This window comes from Carcharodon carcharias, chromosome 7, assembly GCF_017639515.1.
Source record: "Carcharodon carcharias isolate sCarCar2 chromosome 7, sCarCar2.pri, whole genome shotgun sequence".
In the NCBI taxonomy this organism is placed as follows: domain Eukaryota; kingdom Metazoa; phylum Chordata; class Chondrichthyes; order Lamniformes; family Lamnidae; genus Carcharodon; species Carcharodon carcharias.
Window position 1 is genome coordinate 35332724 of NC_054473.1, and position 22462 is coordinate 35355185.

Sequence of the window (22462 nt, forward strand, 5' to 3'; positions counted from 1 at the left end):
TCCAGGTTTTTAAATGTCTAATTTTCCCTTTCGAGCTTCAAATTCTTGACAATGACCTACAATTAAATTTTCTCATCCAGCCACATGTATAATCTAAAGATTAAATGGTCGCAGTAATAAACTCCATCTGAATAGCCTTGCACTTCGGTCTTGAAATTTGTCCAGAAGATTTAAATGATTGTGGTCTGTATAAACAATTATTTCTGACAAATTATTTGCAACATAAATCTCAAAATGCTACAACACTAACACCAGCACCCAGAGTCTCTGTTTGATCGTTGAATATCATCTCTGTTGTACTTTCAACTTCCATGAAAAATACCCAATCGGTTTCTCAATTCCAGTTTCATCTTGTTAAAGTACGGCCCCAATGCCTATATTGTTTGCGTCAATGGCCAACTTAAATTGCTAGGCATAATTAGGTACTGCCAAAACTGGTGTCATAGTCAATACAGTTTTCAAAAAATGTCAAATGCCTTCTGAAACTCCTGTGTCCATTGAAACATCTTGTTCCTTTTTAATAGTTCAGTCAGTGGAGCAACCACACTACTAAAATTTGGTACAAATTTCCGGCTAATCTCACTCACGCCCAGAAATCTCAAAACTTCTCATTTTTTTGTAGGCATGGGGAAATCCACAATAGCCATGACTTTCACATCTCTTAGAGCCACCTTACCACGTCCAATGGTATGGCCTAGATATGTAACTTGCGCTTTTGCAAATTCACTTTTAGCTAAGTTCATCAGCAATATGGCTTCTTGTAGTCGACTAAATAATTCTTCCAGATGTTGCAAATGCTCCTCCCATGTTTGACTGAAAACTATCAAGTCATCAATATAAACAACACAATTGCTCAGTCCTGCAATTATTTTGTTTGCCAGTCTTTGAAAGGTTGCAGGTGCATTTTTCATACCAAATGGCCTGGCATTAAATTGATATAGTCCATCTGGCATCACAAAAGCCGATGTCTCCTTTGCTCTCTCCAATGATGGTACTTGCCAATATCCTCTCAGCAAATCAATCGTTGTGATAAACTTTGATTGTCCCACTTTTTCAATGCAATCTTCTAACCACTGTATAGGGTACGAATCCACTTTTGTCATTGCATTCACTTTCCGATTGTCCACACAATCTGTGCTCCATCAGGTTTTGGTACTATCACAATAGGCGAACTCCAGTTACTGCAGCTAGACCCAATGATGTTGTTTTGAAGCATAAATTCAATTTATTTCTGGACTTGTGATAACTTCGCCAGATTTAATCTATAAGGATGTTGCCTTATCGAAGATGAAACTTCTACACACACATCATGTATAGCTAAATTTGTCCTCCCCAGCTTATTCCCACAAATAGTTTTGTGTGACTGCCATAGCTTCTCCAAATCATTGACAAAAACAGAACTACCTGGAAAAACTCAGCAGGTCTGGCAGCATTGGCGGAGTAACTTTGTTCTTCTCCGCCAATGCTGCCAGACCTGCTGAGTTTTTCCAGGTAATTCGGTTTTTGTTTTGGATTTCCAGCATCCAGTTTTTTGTTTTTATTCAAATCACTGATGTTTGTCTGGAAGGTAACTCAATATTACATTTAAATTTTTAAGTACTGCCTCATTATCCAATTTGGTTAGAGGAAAATAAATTTCAGAATCCTTCATTTCTACCTCTTTCTCTTTAACTTTGACCACTAATACCTCCTTTTAGTTCTCTTCCCTGCCAAAGTACTTTTTAAGCATATTTACATGACACACTCTCAGCTTCTTTCTTCTATCTGAAGTATTTATTAAATAATTTATTTCACTCAGTTTCTTTTCAATCCTGTAAGGCTCACTAAATCTTGCCATTAATGAGTCACCTAGTACCAGTAACAGAACTAGCTTTTTTATCCCCACAGCAACAAAATTACGAGCTGTAGCTTTCCTGCCTGCCTTCAGTTTCATCACTTACCGTGATCTCTTTAAATGTTCCCTAGCTAACTCTGTCCAATCTTTCTCTGAGGTTTGATGCATAATCCAGGGGGGTAATTTCTGAATTTTGACCCACCAAATTCTCATGAATTAATTTCAGTGGCCCCTTTACCTCATGACCATAAACTAATTTGAAAGGACTAAAACCAGTTGATGCATTAGGAGCATCCCTAAAAGCAAATAACAAGAATGGAATTCCCCAACCCAGTCCTGTGGATAGTCCTGAATATACGCCCTCATCATAGTTTTTAAAGTTTGACACCATCTTTCCAAAGCCCCTTGTGATTCAGGATGGTAAGCTGTTGACTTAAACTATTTTATCCCCAAACTGTTCACTATTTCTATAAACAGCTGTGACATGAAATCTGAACCCTGATCTGACTGTATTTCTTTTGGTGAACCATATCTTGTAAAAGATTTAGTCAACTCTTCCACAATTCTCTTTGTTGTAATATTTCTCAAAGGTATCGCTTCAGGAAACCTTGTAGGCACATCCATCATTGTAAGTGCTGATTTCCACTCTTAGTCTTAGGGAGGGGTCCTACACAATCAATCATGATCCTAGTAAAATGTTCTTCAAATGTTGGAATTGGAATTAAAGGTAACAGTTTAATCCCTGCTTGTGGTTTTCCTATCACCTGACATGTAAGACATGTTCTGCAGAATTTGACTACATCTCTATGCAATCCAGGCCAATAAAATGTTTTTGTATTTTCACTTCAGTCTTTCTAATTCCTAAGTGCCCCACCATTGGAATTTCATGAGCTATTCTTAGGATCTCATTTCTATATCCAAATGGTATAACAATCTGATGTACTTACTTCCAGCTTTCATTTGCTGAAACATGATACGGCTGCCATTTTCCCATTAAAACATTACCCTTAAGGTAATAACATTCTGGAATATATTCTGCCTCTGTTTCTGAGTAAGCTGTTTGATTGAACTGTCTTATTTACATATCCTTTTCTCTGTAACTCTATCAACTGCCTTGAGCTAAATACCTCAACTTCATTATCTTACACTCTTTATTCCTGAACAATCTTATCAAAAACAGTGTCAGCTAACTGGATTTCCACGCCTTCTCCCAGCCTTTTTTAACTTCCCGTTCTTCCTGTTTCAACCTGTGATCTTGTTATCACACAAACTGGAAGCAATCCAGGATATTCTTTCTGCAGCACTTCTGTTGAAAACCCCTCTACAGGCATAGGCATCACCCACATCTATGACCCAGCTATATATTTAACCAAAATAAATTGAACCCTTGCAATGGGCAATTTTTCCACTACTCCGACAATCATCTCACCTGTTTTCCCACTTACTCTTTAAATTTACCTTCCACAATGGAATAGGTTTAGCATCTCAATGAACCCCACTTATTATCAACTGTTCCTGCAATACTCACTCAGAACAACAAATATCACTATCCCACAACATTAAGGATTGACTAGCCCCTGTGTGTTCAAAATTTTAACATATTTACCTCCTCCACCCCATACACATGGAAAGACTTCCCCTTAACATACAAAATCTTTAAACATTTCTGCAACCTGCTCCTCAGAGCAACCTTGGGTAAATTGTGAACACATCCCCACTTCTTTACGTATCACTGATTCTTCTTGTTTTACCTGTACACAAACCACTGCTTTTTCCTGTGCCTGAACCTCAGAACCCACAGTACTTTTATTTCCAGAGCTTTTCTGCATTCCAATAATCCCAACAGATTTTCTGTATAATTTACAACACACTGATTTTGTGTGTCCAACTTTATTACAATGAAAACACCTCAATTTTCAAGTGTCAATTCTACCCTCAGCACCTTCCTTTTTAGTTTGAGAAAAAACTTCCTGGGAATTTCTACCTACTCCTCTTCCCTGACCACCCACCTTCCTTTCACCTACCCACTTTCTATCCTGCTTGGATTTAAAAGGGTAACCAAAGAATGGTTCAGATCTATGAACCAGCTCATAATCATCAGCGATCGCTGCTGCTTGTCTTAATCCTCAGTTCCTCCACGCATTCTCAACTGAAGGATTTGGATCTTTAAATTCTTCCAAAAGAATTACATCTCTAAGAGCTGCATATGTCACCTCTATCTTTAATGCCCATTTCCACCAGTCAAAATTACTTCATTTTACTCTTTCAAACTCAGTATAGATTTGCCCAGGCTGTTTTCTCATATTCTTAAATTTCTGATGTATAGCTCAGGAGCCAACTCATATGCACTCAAAATAGCCTTTTTGTTACCACATAGTTCACCAACATTGCTTCTGACAGTGAAGGATAAACCTCATGTGCTCTACCCACCAATCTAGATTGCAACAACAATGTTCAGTTTTCCTGTGGCCATTTCATCTGTTTAGCTATCTTTTCAAATGAAATAAAAACTGCTTCAACATCTCTCTCTTCAAACTTTGGAAGAGCTTGTACAAGTTTAAACATCTCCCCACCAGGTTCTGATCTGGAAATAAATCCTTCCTCACTTTCCTGTGTCTCTTTTTTAACTGCCAGCATTTTAAACTGGAATTCTCTGTCTCTCGCTTTTTCTCTTTCCTGCCTTTTCGCCTGTTCCCTTTGAAGTGCTTTTTCTCTTTTCTTTTTCTTCTGTGTCTAGCTCAAGTTTTTTCATTTGCAACTGAATTTGAGCCCATTCCAATGACCCACCCCTCGGAGAACTCAGTCTCTCAGGTATTCCTTCCAATTTCAAATGCTGTGCTATACCTTCCATTATGACTGATTTCCTTACCATTGAAGTTAATCCTAAGTGTAACTTATCGGTCAGTTCCACTCGCTTAGCTTTATTTACCTTTTGTAAACCATCCAAAGTTATAACTTCAACTCCCAGACAAGTCTTAGCAACTGCCAAAGCCATATTGCAGTCTCGCCACTTTAAAAATCCCTCACACCAACTCCTGAATTCAAAATGCTTCTTGTACTCATAACCTTAAGATTCACCAACTCCAAACCAATCAAGGAATTTGAAATTTTTCCCACAAAGAGCCCCCAATTTTGTTAAGGCACAGTGGATGATAAATGCCAAACTGCTCAAATCCCAGAGAGAAACTTGAAACAGCTGCCAAACTGTTTTGCAATTTGTATTCTACTTCGACTACCATGACTTCAGAAGTTTTTAGAAAACTAAATTAAACATTTATTAACAAAAGAAAAGATTTCAAGCACATACATAGGTCTACAAATTACTACTATAATAACTCCTAAAACCACTAATTAACCTGGCTCCCAGTTGCACCTCCGTTAAGGCAACAATAAAAACAAATAGATTTAAATAGGCCCAGGCAAAGCAACACAATACCCTGAACAGTCATACTCAAAATGAGTTTTCTCAGCTTCGGTTCCTGTAGACAGCAACTTGATGCACAGAGGCTGGAGGCTTTTCACACTTGAGTTAGATCTTAGAATTCCTTCTCCCCCGACACATAGCCTCATTTCCTTTATACATGTTTCTCCCTTTTTAATGTAAATTCCATTGTTCCAATATGTCTTTGCAACTTTACTTTTCTCATAATATAAATCTTTCATCATACTAATTTTATCAGTCACCTTCGGGAAAAATAAACACACTGTTTGGCTTAGCTTCTTTTAGCTAGGACTAACATCTTACCATCGCTTTGAAATTCAGACTAACCTAATCTATCTACAAATGCAAATTTTCCTCACACCTCACATTCTAAAATTCTGCCATGTTTACGTATTTAGCATTTCAAACCTAGCTTCTTGTCTGATGTCTCAAAAAACTCCAGACCAGCTGTCCCCAATTCAATTAAATCCCGACCCCCCCCACCCACACACATCCACACAGAGAAACTAGTCCAAACCCTACTGTTTACCTATTTTTACAATAAAGCATGATAATATTATGAAAGTTATTATATTTTCATGACAGGAATGCATTGTCCTTTTATTAGAAAGGAAACCTAATTAATAAAGGAGATTAACCTATTTGGACAGGCTATGTTCCTTAGGTAGGGCAGAAACCTCCATTTGAAGGTTTACCTATTGTTGCCCAAGTACAACTAGCCTATCAGTCTTCAGTCATTAGGCCATTGACTGTATTGAAATTTGAATTTTGCCACACAAAAAGTGAGTAATAATTTTCAGGGATCTACTGTTGTTAAAATATAGTTGAGTCTTTGTTTAACAAATAGGAGTAACATATTTTTCAAATACCTGTATATCAAATATTCTTAGCTCTGCCTGTTGGCTTATAGCCTAAATCTTGATCTGACAGAGTACACAATCAACCTACTGAAGTTCCAGTTAAGTCAGTGTCCTTTGGCAAGGATTTAGAAAAGCAGATAAAGATATAATCTGGATCATAAGGGGTGCAAAATCGGTCTGTCTCAGTCTCTCTCTCGTGATGCGGTACCAAATGTAAAAACATGATATGAATCCATGAGAGCAGGGTGATTATTGGACCAGGCTTTAAGCAACAACCAGTAAGTAGTAGAGGAGGTCAGAGTTCACAATAACAACCAGAATACAGTAGGAGTGTAAGGTTGTGCTTATAATGGCAAAGACAATAACTACAGTCGAACAGCATTCATGGTGGATGCTGCAATTAGTTGGAAACCAGTATTTTTTTTTAAAAGGACCAAAAATGGATCTTTGGACTCAGGCAGCTGATCTGAGCTACTGGGTCACCCTAACCAATATGGTGCTCACCTGGCATGAAATGTACATGCACATATGCCGTATTCCATATCGTACCTTTCTGTGCTTGTTTTCACTTGGAAAATGGGTGCTGCATGATCAAATTTCTAGGCCAGTGGTCCTAAAGTATTAAGCTGTGAGTAGCACAGTGAATCAAGACAAATATACAACCAAGATAACAGGGAGGCAGGATAACAGGGAATTTTGAGTACAGTTAATCATGTCTATAAATGTATTTTAAGCAAGCAGGTTAAAAAAAAGCATTGCGACTATTGAAAGAGCCCAAAGATGACATGATAGCAAATGAGCAAAGATTAGCAAGCATACTAAATTAATCCTTCCTTTCTGTGTTCTTGGAAGAGACTGGCACAGCAGCTAAATATATAATGGTAACAGGAAGCATTGAATGCAACAGGACACTCAAACACGTATAATAAAAACAAAATACTGAGGATGCTGGAAATCTGAAATAAAAACAGAAAATGCTGGAAAAACTCAGCAGGTCTGGCAGCACCTGTGGAGAGAGAAACAGAGTTAACGTTTCAAGTCTGTGTGACACTTCTTCAGAACTAAAGAGAGGCATAAATGTAATGGATTTGATACTGTTTGGGGGGGGTGTTTAGCAGGTGGAACAAAATAGAAGGTTGGGGTAGGCAGGAGCTTAGGAGAGATTAGATGAAGATGTTATGGACACTAAGCAAAGGTGTGTTAATGGTAGCATTAAAGACTAAAGAAGGTGCTGATAGTGGCATAAAGGTAAGATATCAGGATGTGTTAGTAGCAGAACAAGGGTCAGCACTCCGTGAGAGCAAAACATAAGAACAAGTGACAGATAGCACTAGGTGAGGTGGAGGGTTGGGGGGGGGGGGGGGGGGGGGGGGGGGGGGGGGGGGGGTGGTCGTGGAAAAAAATTGGATTAAGGAAGGGGTCAAGATGTAGGAGACAGCTCATGGTCTGAAGTTGTTGAACTCAATGTTAAGTCTAGAAGGAAGTGCCTCATTGGATGATGAGGTGCTGTTCAAGAAAGTTTGCGTTGGGCTTCACTGGAACATTGCAGCAGGCTAAGGATGGACATGTGGGCATGAGAGCAGGATGGTGTACTGAAATGGCAAGCGACAGGAAGGTCTGGGTCATGCTTGCTGGCTGAGTGAAGGTGTTCCGCAAAGCGGTCACCCAGTCTGTGTTTGGTCTCCCCAATATAGAGCAGACCGCATTGGGAGCAACAAATGCAGCAGACCACATTGAAGGAGGTACAAGTGAAGTGCTGCTTTACCTGAAAAGAATGTTTGGGACCTTGGCCGCTGAGAAGGGAAACAGTAAAAGGGCAGGTGTTGCGCCTTCTGCAATTGCATGGGAAGGTGCTGTGGGAAGGGGATGAGGCATTGAGGGTGATGGAGGAGTGGACCTGCGTGTCACAGAGGGAGTGGCCCCTATGGAATGCTGACGGGGGGCTGCTAGTGTTTGGTGGTGGCATCATGCTGGTATTGGTGGAAATGACGGAGGATGATCCTTTGAATGCAGAGGTTCGTGGGGAGAAAACTGAGGACAAGGAGGAGCCTATCATCATTCTGGGAGGGAGGGGAAGGGCTGAGGGCAGAGGTGCGGTAAATTGAGGGCACTGTCAACCACGGGGTGGGGGGGGGGGGGGGGAACCCTCGATTAAGGAAAAAGGAAGACATGTCAGAAGCATCGTTTTGGTGGGTAGTTTCATTGGAATAGATTCAACAGAAGCGTAGTAATTGGAAGAATGGGATGGAGTCCTTACAGGAAGCAGGGTGTGGGGAGCTGTAGTCGAGGTCGCTGTGGGAGTTGGTGGGCTTGTAATGAATATGGGTGGACAGTCTATCACCAGAAATGGAGACAGAGAATTCAAGGAAGGGAAGGGAAGAGTCGGAGATGGACCATGTGAAGGTGAAAGAGGAGTGGAAATTGGAAGCAAAAATCGATGAATTTTTCCAGGTCCAGACGAGAGCATGAGGCAGCACCGATACATTCACTCAAATAGGTGTATTACTGAAATCGTAAAGAAAGATAGATGGAAGGATACAGGACAAATCTTAAGAGTTGATTGTAAATTTGTGCAAGGCACTGGTTGTTCACAACTTATACATTACATACCATTTTGTTCAACACATTTTAACAAAGGCTCAGTGAATGTATTATTCTCGTAAGCAAGATTTTTAAGGGAATAGACTAAATGAACTTAGATAATATGTTTTATATTGTCAGAAACCTTAGGATCGGGGACATGAATTCAAGCTGAGAAGGGGGAAGGTGCAGACAGTTTGGATTTAATTACTTCACACAAAGGGTGAGAAATGTGTGCATCAGATTGCCCATGGAAGCAGTGGAGATGGATCACAAGAAACTTAACAGCGAATTGGATCACTTTGAGGTAGTAGACGATTGAGGTTTATTAGTTTTGGAAACAGTTTGATAGACTGCAGAGACTTTTGTGGATCTGCACTTTCCTTTGCTGAATTTATTTGTATTTTTACACACCACCCAAAAAAAAAACCATAAATATCAAGTGAAAATGCATTGACATCTAATTTCTCAAATTACTTAGCTCAAAGGACTAAGTAAAATACTTTTTGTTTAATGCACTAGCCCTAATAATGTAATATTCTTCCCAGAAGTTCATTTCATTTTTTTAAACATTGATTTCAGCTTAGAAATGGAAATCCTCAAACAAGGCCTCCCCCCTGCTTGGATGTAGTCAGATTTTCCAGCCTGCAACATGATTTCCAGGCATTTTGGGAGCTTTTAGTCTGGGCCCATAATTAACATCAGTGGATCAGCTAGAAGATCGTTAAATCCTATGGAAGAATCTTGGGGGGACAATAAGACATTCCTAGTGAGTAACCCTTTGTACTTTGGACCAAAGTATTCACTCCTACAATTTCCTTCCCATTTAATATATTTAAAGAGGCTTATTAGATTAATATTCAGAGCCCTTTAACAATAAGCTTACATATTTAACTCTGCTCTTGTGAAGATGTGCAGAGTAAAACCAAGAAAATGAAAGTGTGATAAAGTAGTCATCTGAAAATAATGTACTTACTCAATAACTTCTCCTCATAGAGACATGAAGCTCTCACTCTCCAGTACAGCAGCTTCAAGGTATTCATCCTCAGCCTGAAATAACAAAAGCAGATCTCACAACATTTCAATTCAGCTCACTTTGGAAATGTTTCAGATATTCCATAACAAAATGCACGTTCATTGGCTGCTGAATTACTTTTCTCAATTACATCATTTACTGCAGGATGTGAAGAATTTAAAAATGGATTCCTCAGAATAATGCTTTTGTGCTGCCAAATATTCTGTTATACATTCAGATCGAGATTTTTTGGCCCTTTTGTTGTTTTACATAGGGAAACAAAACATAATGCAGCAGAACTAATTTAATGAAGTCAATGCCCACTCTAGGTTCGGAATGTTTTTTGTATAAAGCCATTCCCAATGTAAAAATATTGTTAAAGATCAATCAGTTCCATATAGGTTAAGTTTATTTATATTGTAAATATATTAGCAATCTAGGTATTCAAATTAATTATATATATATATATATACACACAGGATATGCTATTCTCAAAGGAACAGAACATAACGAAAGATAATGTATTAATCTTCTGAAGTGTAGATGTTTGTCCCCTTTTTAGCTACAAAACATATATTTTCAGCATTTTTGAAAACTCTCCTTTAAAAAAGCATAAACGCTTCATTAAATTTAAAGTGTGTTTTGCTTTCAGTTAGAAATGTCACTTTACTTGAGCGGAGACAGGATTTCCTAAAGGCGTTCCCCACACTAGCTGATTGGGGAACCCCGCCTATTCAAACTGAAAATATGAAATTCAAACTGATATTACTGTTTATACAATAGATTTTCCAGCTACTATTGGAAAAACCTTTTAAAACATCTTGAGATGGAGAGGCAAAGGATTCAAATCTCTTCGCACCCAGTCCAATTCCCACTCACTCTTCCCTCTCTGCTCTCTCCCATCCATCCTCTATCAGCTCTGAGCACCTTGTTTCCTCCTGCAACTACACCCCCTTTACCATGCAGTCAAATGTGCTTCCTTTCACTGCCCCACTGCCATGCATTTTACCCTATCATTGCTACTCTCTGAACCCAAGGACTCACCTTTATAGACCATGCTATTCCTACCTCAACATGTCAGAGAGCTGCCTTCACCTCACCCACTTGACTGCAAAGGCAATACCAAATCTGCTGCAGGCCGATATACAGGGAACCTCAAGGAATGGGATGGCTATTTCTGTAAGTTACTGTGGCAATAAGCTTCCATGCAATAGGTTTGTTCCAAACCATTGCAGTTGACAGCTTCAGGATAATCTTATTTGCATTCAATCTTGAATAAAGCAGGTGACTGAGATCATATTTGCCAAGCAATACAACTTTCATCATTTTTCAAAAGGAAATACCATCTGTAGAGGGCACAATCTTTTCCAGATGGTTTCCCAAGAGTCAAGGGAATTATACATGGAACCTAATTGGAAACCTAAATCCTGACATGAACAGGAAAGAGGGGGATATCTAACCACAGAAAAAGAGACATCCACATGATCAATATCCAGGGAGCAATGATGATGCAACAGCCCATCATACCCTCTTTGAAAGTATCAAGAGATTTAACGAATTAAGGTCTTCAATATCATTTGCTGCATGCTGCACAATTATGAGTAAACAGCAGGAGTTTTAAAAATATGTGTTCATGGGCTTTGGGCATTGCTGGCTGGGCCAGCATTTATTGCCCACCCTTACTTGCCCTTGAGAAGGTGGTGGTGAGCTGCCTTCTCGAAACGCTGCAGTCCATGTGGTGTAGGTACACCCACAGTGCTGTTAGGGGGTTCCAGAATTTTGACCCAGCGACAGTGAAGGACCAGCGATATGTTTCCAAGTCAGGATGGTGAGTGACTTGCAGTGGAACTTGAAGGTGGTGGTGTTCCCATGTATCTGCTGCCCTTGTCATTCTAGATAGTAGTGGTCGTGGGTTTGGAAGATGCTGCCTGAAGAGTTCCTGCAGTGCATTTGTAGATGGCACACATTGCTGCCAATGTGCATCAGTGCTGGAGTAAATGTTGTGTGTGGGGTGCCAATCAAGTGACCGTTTTGTCCTGGATGGTGTCAAGCTTGAGTGTTGTTGAAGGTGCACTCAGCCAGGCAATTGGCGAGTATTCCGTCACACTCCTGACTTGTGCCTTGTAGACAATGGACAGGCTTTGGGGAGTCAGGAGGCGAGTTATTCACCACAGGATTCCTAGCCTCTGACCTGTTCTTGTAGCCACAGTATTTATGTGGCTAGTCCAGTTCAGTTTCTAGTCAATGGTAACCCCCAGGATGTTGATAGTGGGGGATTCAGTGATGTAATACCATTGAATGTCAAGGGGCGATGGTTAGATTCTCTCTTGTCGGAGATGGTCATTGTCTGGCACTTTTGTTGCATGAATGTTACATGCCACTTGTCAACACAAGCCTGGATATTGTCAAGGTCTTGCTGCATTTGGGCATGGACTATTTCAGTATCTGAGGAGTCACAAATGGTGCTGAACATTGTGCAATCATCAGCAAACATCCCCTCTTCTGACCTTATGATGGAAGGAGTGTCATTGATGAAGCAGCTGAAGATGGTTGGACCTAAGACACTACTCTGAGGAACTCCTGCAGTGATATCCTGGTACTAAGATGATTGACCTCCAACAACCACAACCATCTTCCTGTGTGTTCGATATGACTCCAACCAGCAGAGAGTTTTCCCCCTAATTCCCACTGACTCCAGTTTTGCTAGGGCTCCTTAATGTCACAGCCTTGATGTCAAGGGCAGTCACTCTCACCTCATCTCTGGAGTTCAGCTGTTTTGTCCATGTTTGAACCAAGGCTGTAATGAGATCAGGAGCTGAGTGGCCTTGGCAGAACCCAAACTGGGCATCAGTGAGCAGGTTATCGCTAAGCAAGCACCACTTGATAGTACTGATGTTGATCCCCTCCCATCACTTTACTGATAGAGAGAGTAGACTGATGAGGCAGTACTTGGTCAGGTTGGATTTGTCCTATTTTTTGTGTATAGGACATACCTGGGCAATTTTCCCCATTGCTGGGTAGATGACAATGTTGTAGCTGTACAGTTTGGCTGGGTGCAGCAAGTTCTGGGACACAAACCTTCAGTACTATTGCTGGAATATTGTCATGGCCCATAGCCTTTGCAGTATCCAGTGCCTTCAGCCATTTATTGATGTCATGTGGAGTGAATCGAATTGGCTGAAGACTGGCAGCTGTGATGCTGGGGACCTCAGGAGGAGGCCAACATGGATCATCCACTCAGCACTTCTGGCCGAAGATGGTTGCAAATGCTTCAGCCTTATCTTTTGCATTGATGTGCTGGGCTTCCCCCATCATTGAGGTTGGGGATGTTTGTGCAGCACCCTCATCTAGTGAGTTGTTTAAATGTCGTTCACTGGATGTGGTCGTGATTGATGATGAGGACGAGGAGGAGAACTACAGGGCTGCAGGATCACAGAATGAGGATGAGATAGTATGGGGATTGAAATTGATTCACCAGTTGAGATGGGGCAGTAGATGATAACCATGAGATTTCTTAGGTTTTTTTTAAAATCTGAAACCATGACACTTAATGGGATCTGATGACAGTGTTGAGGACTCTCTGATCTAAATCTATTCAATTATATACCATTTTGGCCTCACTTCTGGAGTGTCGACCTTGCCTGTAGGACAGGGTATACCCTGTGTTAGAGGCATCTGGGAAGTTAGCTGATAAATGTAATGCTGCCAGGCTGTTTCTTGAATAGTCTGTTGGAATTTGATCAACATGAGTGCAAATCCCCAGAGGTTAGTGACAAGGATTTTGCAGGGTCAACTGAACTGGGATTGCTCAAGTATTGTTCAGGTCTGATGCCAGGGTCATAGTTAATGGGTCATTCTGATATTTTTATGATTCTCTTCTATATTAATTGATTAGCTTGCTAGATCACCTTAGAGAGCATTAAGAACCAATCACACATTGGAGTTACATGTATATCATATAAAGGTTGGGGTAGCAAGTTTCCATTCCTGAAGGACCTTAGTGAGCCAATTGGGTTTTGTTGATAGTCCAGCAGCTTATGATCATTTGCTAGGTTTTATTATATTCAATTTGAACTGTCAACCTCTGAACTCCTAGCCCAGTACCATACCACTACACTTCAACTGCTACACAATGTACAGGTGGTTAGGAACAAGAGAGCAATATCCTAATTGATTGGAAGGCTTTGCTTTAGAATGCTAATAGCACTTGCTCAGCTTTCAAAGGGAGGATGATAATGGAGTATCACACCCATGTGCAGCCACTGCAGAACGTAGCTGAATTGCTTTCTCCAACACATCATTGTGTAGCTTTGATATATTCTCTGGTTTACTAATATTTTGCGTCTAGCTATGTTCATCACACTCCAGATGTCAAATTTTGTTACAGAAACAAAACAATTCAAAATGAATCATTAAACCTAAACCAGAAATTTATAATTACTTTCCAACTTACAAATGCATCAATAAACAATAATTAAAATCTAATTAACCTATAGACCTTATTAGGTTTAAAAAGACATTGATTCAGTTAATAGTAAAATAATACATTATGATTTAAATAGTTTAGCAAATCGTGAAAAGCTCTAGTAATTATAAAAGATTAAGTATTACTGGGATCAATGTGTTTGGGTCAGAACTTGATTGCAAGGTCATGTTTCATTAAATTCCTTTCCATACCACAATAACCAAGGCCACTTTTTACAATGGATAAGAAGTTAATTTTATTAGGCAGTTTGCATTCCATAATTCCATCCACCGGTTTATGAAAGATCAGTAAATCAGTTTCCACCATCTACATAAGGTTACAAGACCTTCCAGAATTTTAGCTGATGCCTTGGAGATCATGTTCCGTGATTTGTCAATTTCTCTTTGAAACGCCAACTCATTGCCTTACAAGATTGTATTCATTAAGCTATTGTATGATTAATAGACATTTTTTGAAATGTTGAACCTATCACAGTAATTCAGCTTTTCTTCAAAGCTTTGAGGCAGAAACCTTAACTAAGATCATACACTTCAATATATTTACTGGTTGGGAGATTCTTTATTAATTCTATTTTGAGGTTTGTACATTCGCATAGCATTGGTACAAGCAATATTGATTACTTTAAAAAGTTCCTGAACTGTTTGTGGCATTGTTTTACTGCCAGAAATATTGTTCAAATTTGTCAGGCACAAAACTGACAGTATACCGTCAGCCAGCCATTATACACACGATTGATTTTTTTTTTCCCAACTGAAATTGACTGAATTACAAAAGGCAGCCAATCCAATATCACCAGTTTTACACCTACACTAAAGATAAATGTTCACCCCAGTTTGTTATCTGTGAATGCGTCCAAAAAACTGGCACTCTGTCAGACTGACTGATTTTTGATATTGATTAGTGCATGCAGTGATAATGAGGCTGAGTGTTTAGAGGAGCAAAGGAAGACAAACTGGACCATGTGAAACAGGAGCAATTATTGCACAAAGGACCAATTTCTTTTAGAGGTAAGAGTGCTTGTGGGCCAAGCTACTGCCACATGTGGACTTATTCTTTTTGAAGATGGATTAAAAATTGTTCAGCGTGAAAACCTTGTTGCACTTTGGAAAACTATACTCCATTTGTCAAGGTCATGGGTATTTAAACTGGATCCCACTGGCTCTTACATCAGCTTTGAGAACTGGTTGCTACTTAGTCCTACTTGCACTGATGTTTCTCACTCTCAATTTTGTCTTGTTTGTATTCTGTGACCTGAAAGTTTGGAATGAATTGTTCTTGTTGCTGTTGCCTTTTGGTGGGTAAATCTTAAATAAAACACCAAGATTGTCAGAATCAACAACTTGATATATCAAGCAAATTAATGGGAATATTTGATGTAAACTTTATATATACCCCCAAATAAACAGCTTGGTCATCCCACCCAATTTTCCAATTAGGCTATTTAAATAAGGCTGAATTCTACATCCGTCCCTCACCTTACAATTGTTATATTCTTTAGTCCTAGGATGTATAATAATATTTTGTAAAAGGGCTATATATTTGCCCTCATAACTTAATGATTAACTTTATAATTAATATTTGTGACTTTAAAATGTAATAAAGCTCACTTCTGCATACACAATTTAAATTTATGATCAAAATCTCACCGTAACAATGTACAGCCTCCAGTGATCAAATACATGGACTGGCATCAGAAAAGAAACTGCAGATTCAAAGCACTGAAAAATAGATCCATGACCATTTCATATCAATAATTTTATATTAAACAAACAGAAGAACAGAGTTAAGAAAGGCTTCTCTGTTTATGCAGTACACATGATTACTGCCTCACCACGTCTCTGATTCTTTTGTCTTTCCAACTGGACTCTAATTGCCTAAAGATTGTCAGAACATTCCACTCCCCCACCCATAAACTTACCTCTGTCAAACCATGGGAACTTCCACTTTTCATATCAGAGTTACTGCTATATATTCAAACAGGCTGTCAGACAAAAATCCAGCAATAATCTAATGGCAGCAATACATTCAAGATCACACAATCAACATTGACTTTCATTCCAGTGCTGCAACGACCTTTGGCAAACCCCATGACAAACAGCCTCTGATGAATCATTGCTTATTCACTATGTATGAAATCTTAACTGGAAATTTTCACCTGACAGAGAATTACTATAACCTTAACCAGTGTACAGACCTAACTAAAAATCTTATAGGCAAATCTTATAGGCTTGATAATCACAAACTCACCTAACCAATCCATTTTATTTTCCCAAAGTTCCATTCTGAAAGTGCTTCCCGTGATGACATTGCCACAGTAATAAATGTAGTAGGATAATGGTACATATTGGCGCTGTTAAATATACAAGGAAATAAATGGCTCATGAAAAACAGTAGGTGACTCTTGCCCTGCTCTTTTGCTGAGGAAATGCAGTACTATAAAAACTCAAAACAAAAACAGAATTACCTGGAAAAACTCAGCAGGTCTGGCAGCATCGACGGAGAAGAAAAGAGTTGACGTTTCGAGTCCTCATGACCCTTCGACAGAACTACTATAAAAACTCAGCAGCTCTGGAGCACGTGAAAAGAAATGTCATAATTAGCATCCTGCTCTAAAAATCCAAGGTTACAACAAATTATCTTTAACAATTAGTTAATTCTCCCAGTATGTTTTATCCAAAATACCAAACGTTGGTAAGTATTATTTAGGGAACTGGCGGCAAGATTTACCGAGCTTTGAATGTATCTGTGGGAGGTGAATAGAAATAACTCAGCAATTTGTGCTGATAACGAGAGACCCGGTGACTTGCGAGTCGCCGCAAATTTCTGGATGATCTGTGCCTTTCTCGCTCAGCACAGCGGAAATGGGGGCATGTATCTGAAACAGAAATCTTCTGGGTTAATGATTACAGTATTCTGGGTTAAAGGTTACGTTTATTCAGTTACCTTCACACAACCAAGGTCAAAAACTCTTCCAAACTATTTTCCCCTGATTCTGTTTAAACCGAAATATTCATGCCAAGTGAATAGAAATAAAGAAAAAAAGTGTTAATCACAATTCGGTAAGCAAACAATATTTCTGTTACAATCACATTTTAAAAATTGCATTACAATTGTAACTGCTTGCTGCTGAACAATGTCAACCTTATTTATTATTGGGCTCTGATGCAAAGTGCTTCTTTGCTGAAGAAGGTAGCCGAATTGGCAGGATTGAAAAATACAACTCCTGAGTGTGGACCCAGGACTCTTTCTACCAAGTTACCGCTTCACTATCAACAACTCACTCCTCTATTGTAAGAGCATAACAGAAGCAGCAGTACTCCATTCAGCCCTTCAAGCCTTCTCCATGACCTTCCATCTAATTCCGCCTTCCGCACTCTTCCGATATCCTTTATTCGCCTTGAACAAAATGACCTACAGTCTTGTCTTCGGTCCAACTGGTTGGGTAACGCTGCAGAAACATGACCCACGTCATGAAGTGCAAGCCCGTCCTCCTGTTGAGTGTTTGGCTTGTTTTAAGTGGGCAAATGCAACAATTTCTTGAAACCCAGGAAAAGATTAAAGGCAAACTCCCATTATGACAATGCTAATGGCAGAGCTGTGCAAATCCTTCCAGAATTTGGTAGCATTTTGCAATCCACAACTAGCTGACTAATCCCCGCCCATTGCCACGCAAGGCTCGGTCTTTTTAAACACCACGCATGCGCGGCAGCGCAAAACAAAATCTAAAGGGGCCACACAGTCAAGTAAATTACCACCCCCCCTAAATTAAATGGATCATTGCCCTTTCTCACCACAAATTGCTGAGTTATTTACGCGTTAATAATTTTAAAAATGCATTTTTTATTCATTCATTGGATATGGTGTCACTGGCTAGGCCAGCATTTATTACCCATCCCCAATTGCCCTTGTTCAGAGGGCATTTTTTTTGAGTCAATCATACAGCTGTGGGTCTGGAGTCACATGTAGGCCAGACCAGGTAAGGACTGCAGATTTCCTTCCCTAAAGGACATTAGTGAACCAGATGGGTTTTTACAACAATTAACAATGGTTTCATGGTCATCGTTAGACTTTTAATTGCAGATTTTTATTGAATACAGATTTCACCATCTGTTGTGGTGGGGTTTGAACCCATGCCCCCAGAGCATTACCCTAGGTCTCTGGAACAATACCATTATGGCACTGCCTCCCCTTTATGAGTTGAGAGCATCGCTGGCTAGGCCAGCATTTATTGCCCATCCCTAATTGCCTTTGAGAAAGTAATGGTGAGCTGCCTTCTTGAAATGCTGCAGTCCATGTGGTGTAGGTACATCCACAGTGCTGTTAAGAATGGAGTTCCAGGATTTTGACCCAGCGACAGTGAAGGAACAGCGATGTATTTCCAAGTCAGGATGGCGAGAGACTTGGAAGGGAACTCGCAGGCGGTGGTGTTCCCATATATCTGCTGCCCTTGTCCTTCTAGATGATAGCAGTCATGGGTTTGGAAGATGCTGCCTAAAGAGCCTTGGTGAGTTTCCGCAGTGCATCTTGTAGATGGTACACACTGCTGCCACTGTGCATTGGTGGTGGAGGGAGTGAATGATTGTGGATGGCGAATACTTTGTCGAGCTTCTTGAGTGTTGTGGGAGCTGCACTCATCCAGGCAAGAGAAAAGTATTCCATCATGCTCCCAACTTGTTCCTTGTAGATGCTGGACAGGCTTTAGGGAGTCAGGAGGTGAGTTCCTTGCCACAGGATTCCTAGCCTCTGACCTGTTCTTGTAGCCACGGTATTTATATGGCTAGTCCAGTTCAGTTTCTGGTCAGTGGCAATCCCCAGGATGTTGATAGCAGGGGATTCAGCGCTGGTAATGCCATTGAATGTCAAGCGGCGATGGTTCGATTCTGTCTTGTTGCCAATGGTCATTGCCTGACACTTGTGCGGCGCGAATGTTATAAATGGCATATGTATTACAATCTCAGTTATTTTCCCACTAATTTTTGGTGCATTGTCACAGCTACCTAAGGCTATGCAATCTGACGTCAGTATACTCACCATGACCCCTTCCAATAGACACTGATGTTTTTAAACCAAGAATGTTCATTGTAATGCATTGAATCAAAATAATTTGTACTGTAAAGAAGTCCTCATTACAGAACACATCCGGTAAACATGCAATTAATATAATTTAAGCTATAAACCTCAAGTATTCGACTGTGTGAATTTGGTATTTGTTACTTAAAGAAATTCAATAGTTTTACTACAAAAATCACACAAAGTAATAATGTATCTACATTGATGTCTTTTAATTAATAGATATGGTGAAAGGATAAGATTGTTATGTCAAACTGCCCTCATTCTGCCATCAATTAGCAGCCTTGAAGTAAATGTTTATATTAGCAACAAAAATTAATTTGTTCAAAATTAAAGTCTTAAATTTTAAAACTGTAACACTCAGAAAAAAGTTTCAGTTTGAGAGTGACTTAATAAAGATATTGATCTGTTTAAGGCAATTAAGGATTCTCAATGTTCAATTTTTTCCTCATTTTTTTCCACTATCTCTCCTGAAGGCACTGATCCTTTTTTAAAAATCTGCACAGCGTTTATCTTGTCAAAACATCTCAAGTGCTTCACAAAATAGTGCTTTTGAAATGTAGTCGCAGTTGTTAAGGAAAAATGGGAGACATTCTGCAGCAGCAACATCCCAAACACAACCATAAAGATAAATGGTCAGTTAACCTGTGTTTTTCTTGTTGGCATTGGCTGTTGGCAGGGATACAAGGGGAACTCCTTGACATTTTCTCAAATAGAGCCCTGCAATCTTCTGCATCATCTGAACCAAAAAAATCAGGCAGCTTGGGCCTTAGTTTAATGTCTCATTCAAAGGACTGTACCTTCAGCAATGCAACATTCCCTTCCTATTGCACTCAAGTGCTAATCAGATTACAACTCAAAATCATTAATGTTTCCATGGACCTGTCATTCTCAGTCTATTTGCTCAATGGGAAATCATTCAAGTGTGAATCCTGACAATAATTGTTGACAAAAACAAAAAAACTGCGGATGCTGGAAATCCAAAACAAAAAACAGAATTACCTGGAAAAACTCAGCAGGTCTGGCAGCATCGGTGGAGAAGAAAAGAGTTGACGTTTCGAGTCCTCATGACCCTTCAGGCTGTGACAAATGTCACAGTTAAACTCAATCCCATCCTACCTGATGTCATCACATGCATACTACCAGAAGAGGTAGCATTCAAAAAGCTACAACCTGTGCCAAAAGTACTTGTTTCCTGCCAGAGGAGCTAAAGTCGATTATAGTTTTAGTATTACTGCTGCTCAAGCCAAAATCAGCATAGATCAATAATGAATGTACAGCCATTCTAATCTGCATGGTCTAAATTAAGTTACTGTGCCATCAAGGGTGCATCTGCAGCACAATCCATATCGCTTCTACTATACTTCACCAATGTTATTTGTATTCTGAAATGAGAACATTTCTAAAAACTTCATTGGGTTACTGCACTGCATTGAACAAGCAGGGAATGAGAGTATTAAATCCATTGGTTGAAATATAAACCACTTTATGGCACTATGTAAAAAACTGTGCTTTGGGATAACACTATTTTCATCTACTCTAAGGAACAAGAGGCTACAATTTTGAATCCTGCACAAGAATCAAATTGATGCAGCCTCCTTTTTTGCCTATGAGATAATCAGGAATCAGATAGATAAGCCACCAGAACATGGTCATCAATCACACTAATTTTCTAGGTCACAAGGGAACAGGATGATGCACCTCAAAAGAAAGACCATCTAGTGAAGATAATTTTATGATCAATTGCTCCAACAGGGTGGGTACACTCACAGTGAACACACCTCAGGAAATCCCAGGCATTTGTAATTGCCAATTTGAAACAATGGGTTGGACATCACTCCTGCCAGCCTTCTTGCGAGATCAATTTTAAAATTAAGGAGTTTGTTTCTTGGCTTCAATGGCCGAGATAATAGTTTGAAAAACATTTGTTTTTCCAGTTTTCATACATTTTCAAGGTAAGGGCTTCAGCTGTTCATTGCATTGCAGCAAAATGGATGCTTTGCTGGGTCTTTTTTTGAAGCTACAGGAGGAGGATCAGCAGCTGCTGTTACAAGAGGGCAGGGTGCAGGACAATGCCTTACATTATGCTGGTCTTCTGCAATAGAATCTTCTAACAACTTCAGTGAGGAACACTGTGTCCAGTCTTCGACAGGGATGCTGTCACTGAGGTAGGTCACCTGTTGTTACAACAATTGGAGCCCAGCAGCAAGCCATGCATAGCATGCCTGTGCCACTTAAAGTAACTGTGGTGCTCAATTTCAATGCTTTGAAGATTTTCCAGTCAGCAAGAGGAGAGTTCAAAGGATTAGCAGAACACTGCATCTGTTTGCCATTTTTAAACTGCAATGGGCAAGTACTCATAATGCACCTATCCTTTAAGAAGTGCAGACTGCCTTTAAATGGCGAGACTGGCTGATTTCTTGCTGCCCAAATTGATGAGATGCCAAACAAGAGTATGAGGAACACTGGCAGCTTATTACAATGAGGCATGGGTTCCAGTTTCATGCATGCCTCTTTAATTTGAGTTATTGGATGCACATTTTCAACATGACATTGATTTTGTGTGGTTCCCAGTGATAACTGAATTTATTCTAATTAGTCAGCTTATCCCATGTTTTCCTCCTAATGCTCTTCACATATAAACATTGCAACCCTGACACAATTAGACTTTTCAATATACTTCACCCTTCAATCTTCCATCTTATTTTGCCATCACGATCTTTCTCCTTAATTGTTTTCCTAACTGTTCTAAGTCATCTCTCCATTTCCTTTGAACAGACTATTTAAAGTCACATTGTACTTACTTTATACTGGTTCTTAATCCCTCACCTATACTTTCCCTTTTCTTTGGGTTTTTTAAGTATAAATCCTCCCTTTTGGCTTTTGTTGTTGAGAACGTGGAATTGGTTCAGCTTAGATGAAGCGCACCTCAGCTGTACTGCTTCTCCTTGCCCCAGAACTCATACCAATGTCTTAAAAATCTAAGATCCTTCTAAACTATCTTCAAATCATATGTTGGTAGCTAAACTGGCTCAACTGGCCTAGCACTTGGTTTTAGGAATAAAATGCAATTACTATCCTCCAGGTTGTATTTTTTAAATCTCAGGCTAACTCCTGAAGTTCCCCATGTAAGAACTTCATCACATTGACCCCACCCACCCTCTCCCCACATGTC

The 22462-nt window shown here is 39.7% G+C and overlaps 1 protein-coding gene across 6 annotated transcripts in view; it reads right to left on the reverse strand.

Annotated features, from left to right (window-relative positions):
* card19 (caspase recruitment domain family, member 19) overlaps window positions 1-20320 on the reverse strand; it is a 54750-nt gene extending 34430 nt beyond the window's left edge. For 3 of the 6 annotated variants that reach the window (XM_041191335.1, XM_041191330.1, XM_041191333.1), the window contains exons 1-4: window positions 17499-17871; window positions 16465-16567; window positions 15864-15935; window positions 9693-9766 (exon numbers count right to left, since the gene is read on the reverse strand). In XM_041191335.1, coding sequence (XP_041047269.1) covers window positions 9693-9766; window positions 15864-15898 — 109 coding nt within the window. In that variant the 5' untranslated portion in view covers window positions 15899-15935; window positions 16465-16567; window positions 17499-17871. Of the gene's footprint in view, window positions 1-9692; window positions 9767-15863; window positions 15936-16464; window positions 16568-16681; window positions 16726-17498; window positions 17872-20289 lie in introns of those variants that run through there. The other 3 variants (XM_041191331.1, XM_041191334.1, XM_041191332.1) reach the window with 3 other exon arrangements.
* Between the last annotated feature and the right edge of the window lie 2142 nt (window positions 20321-22462).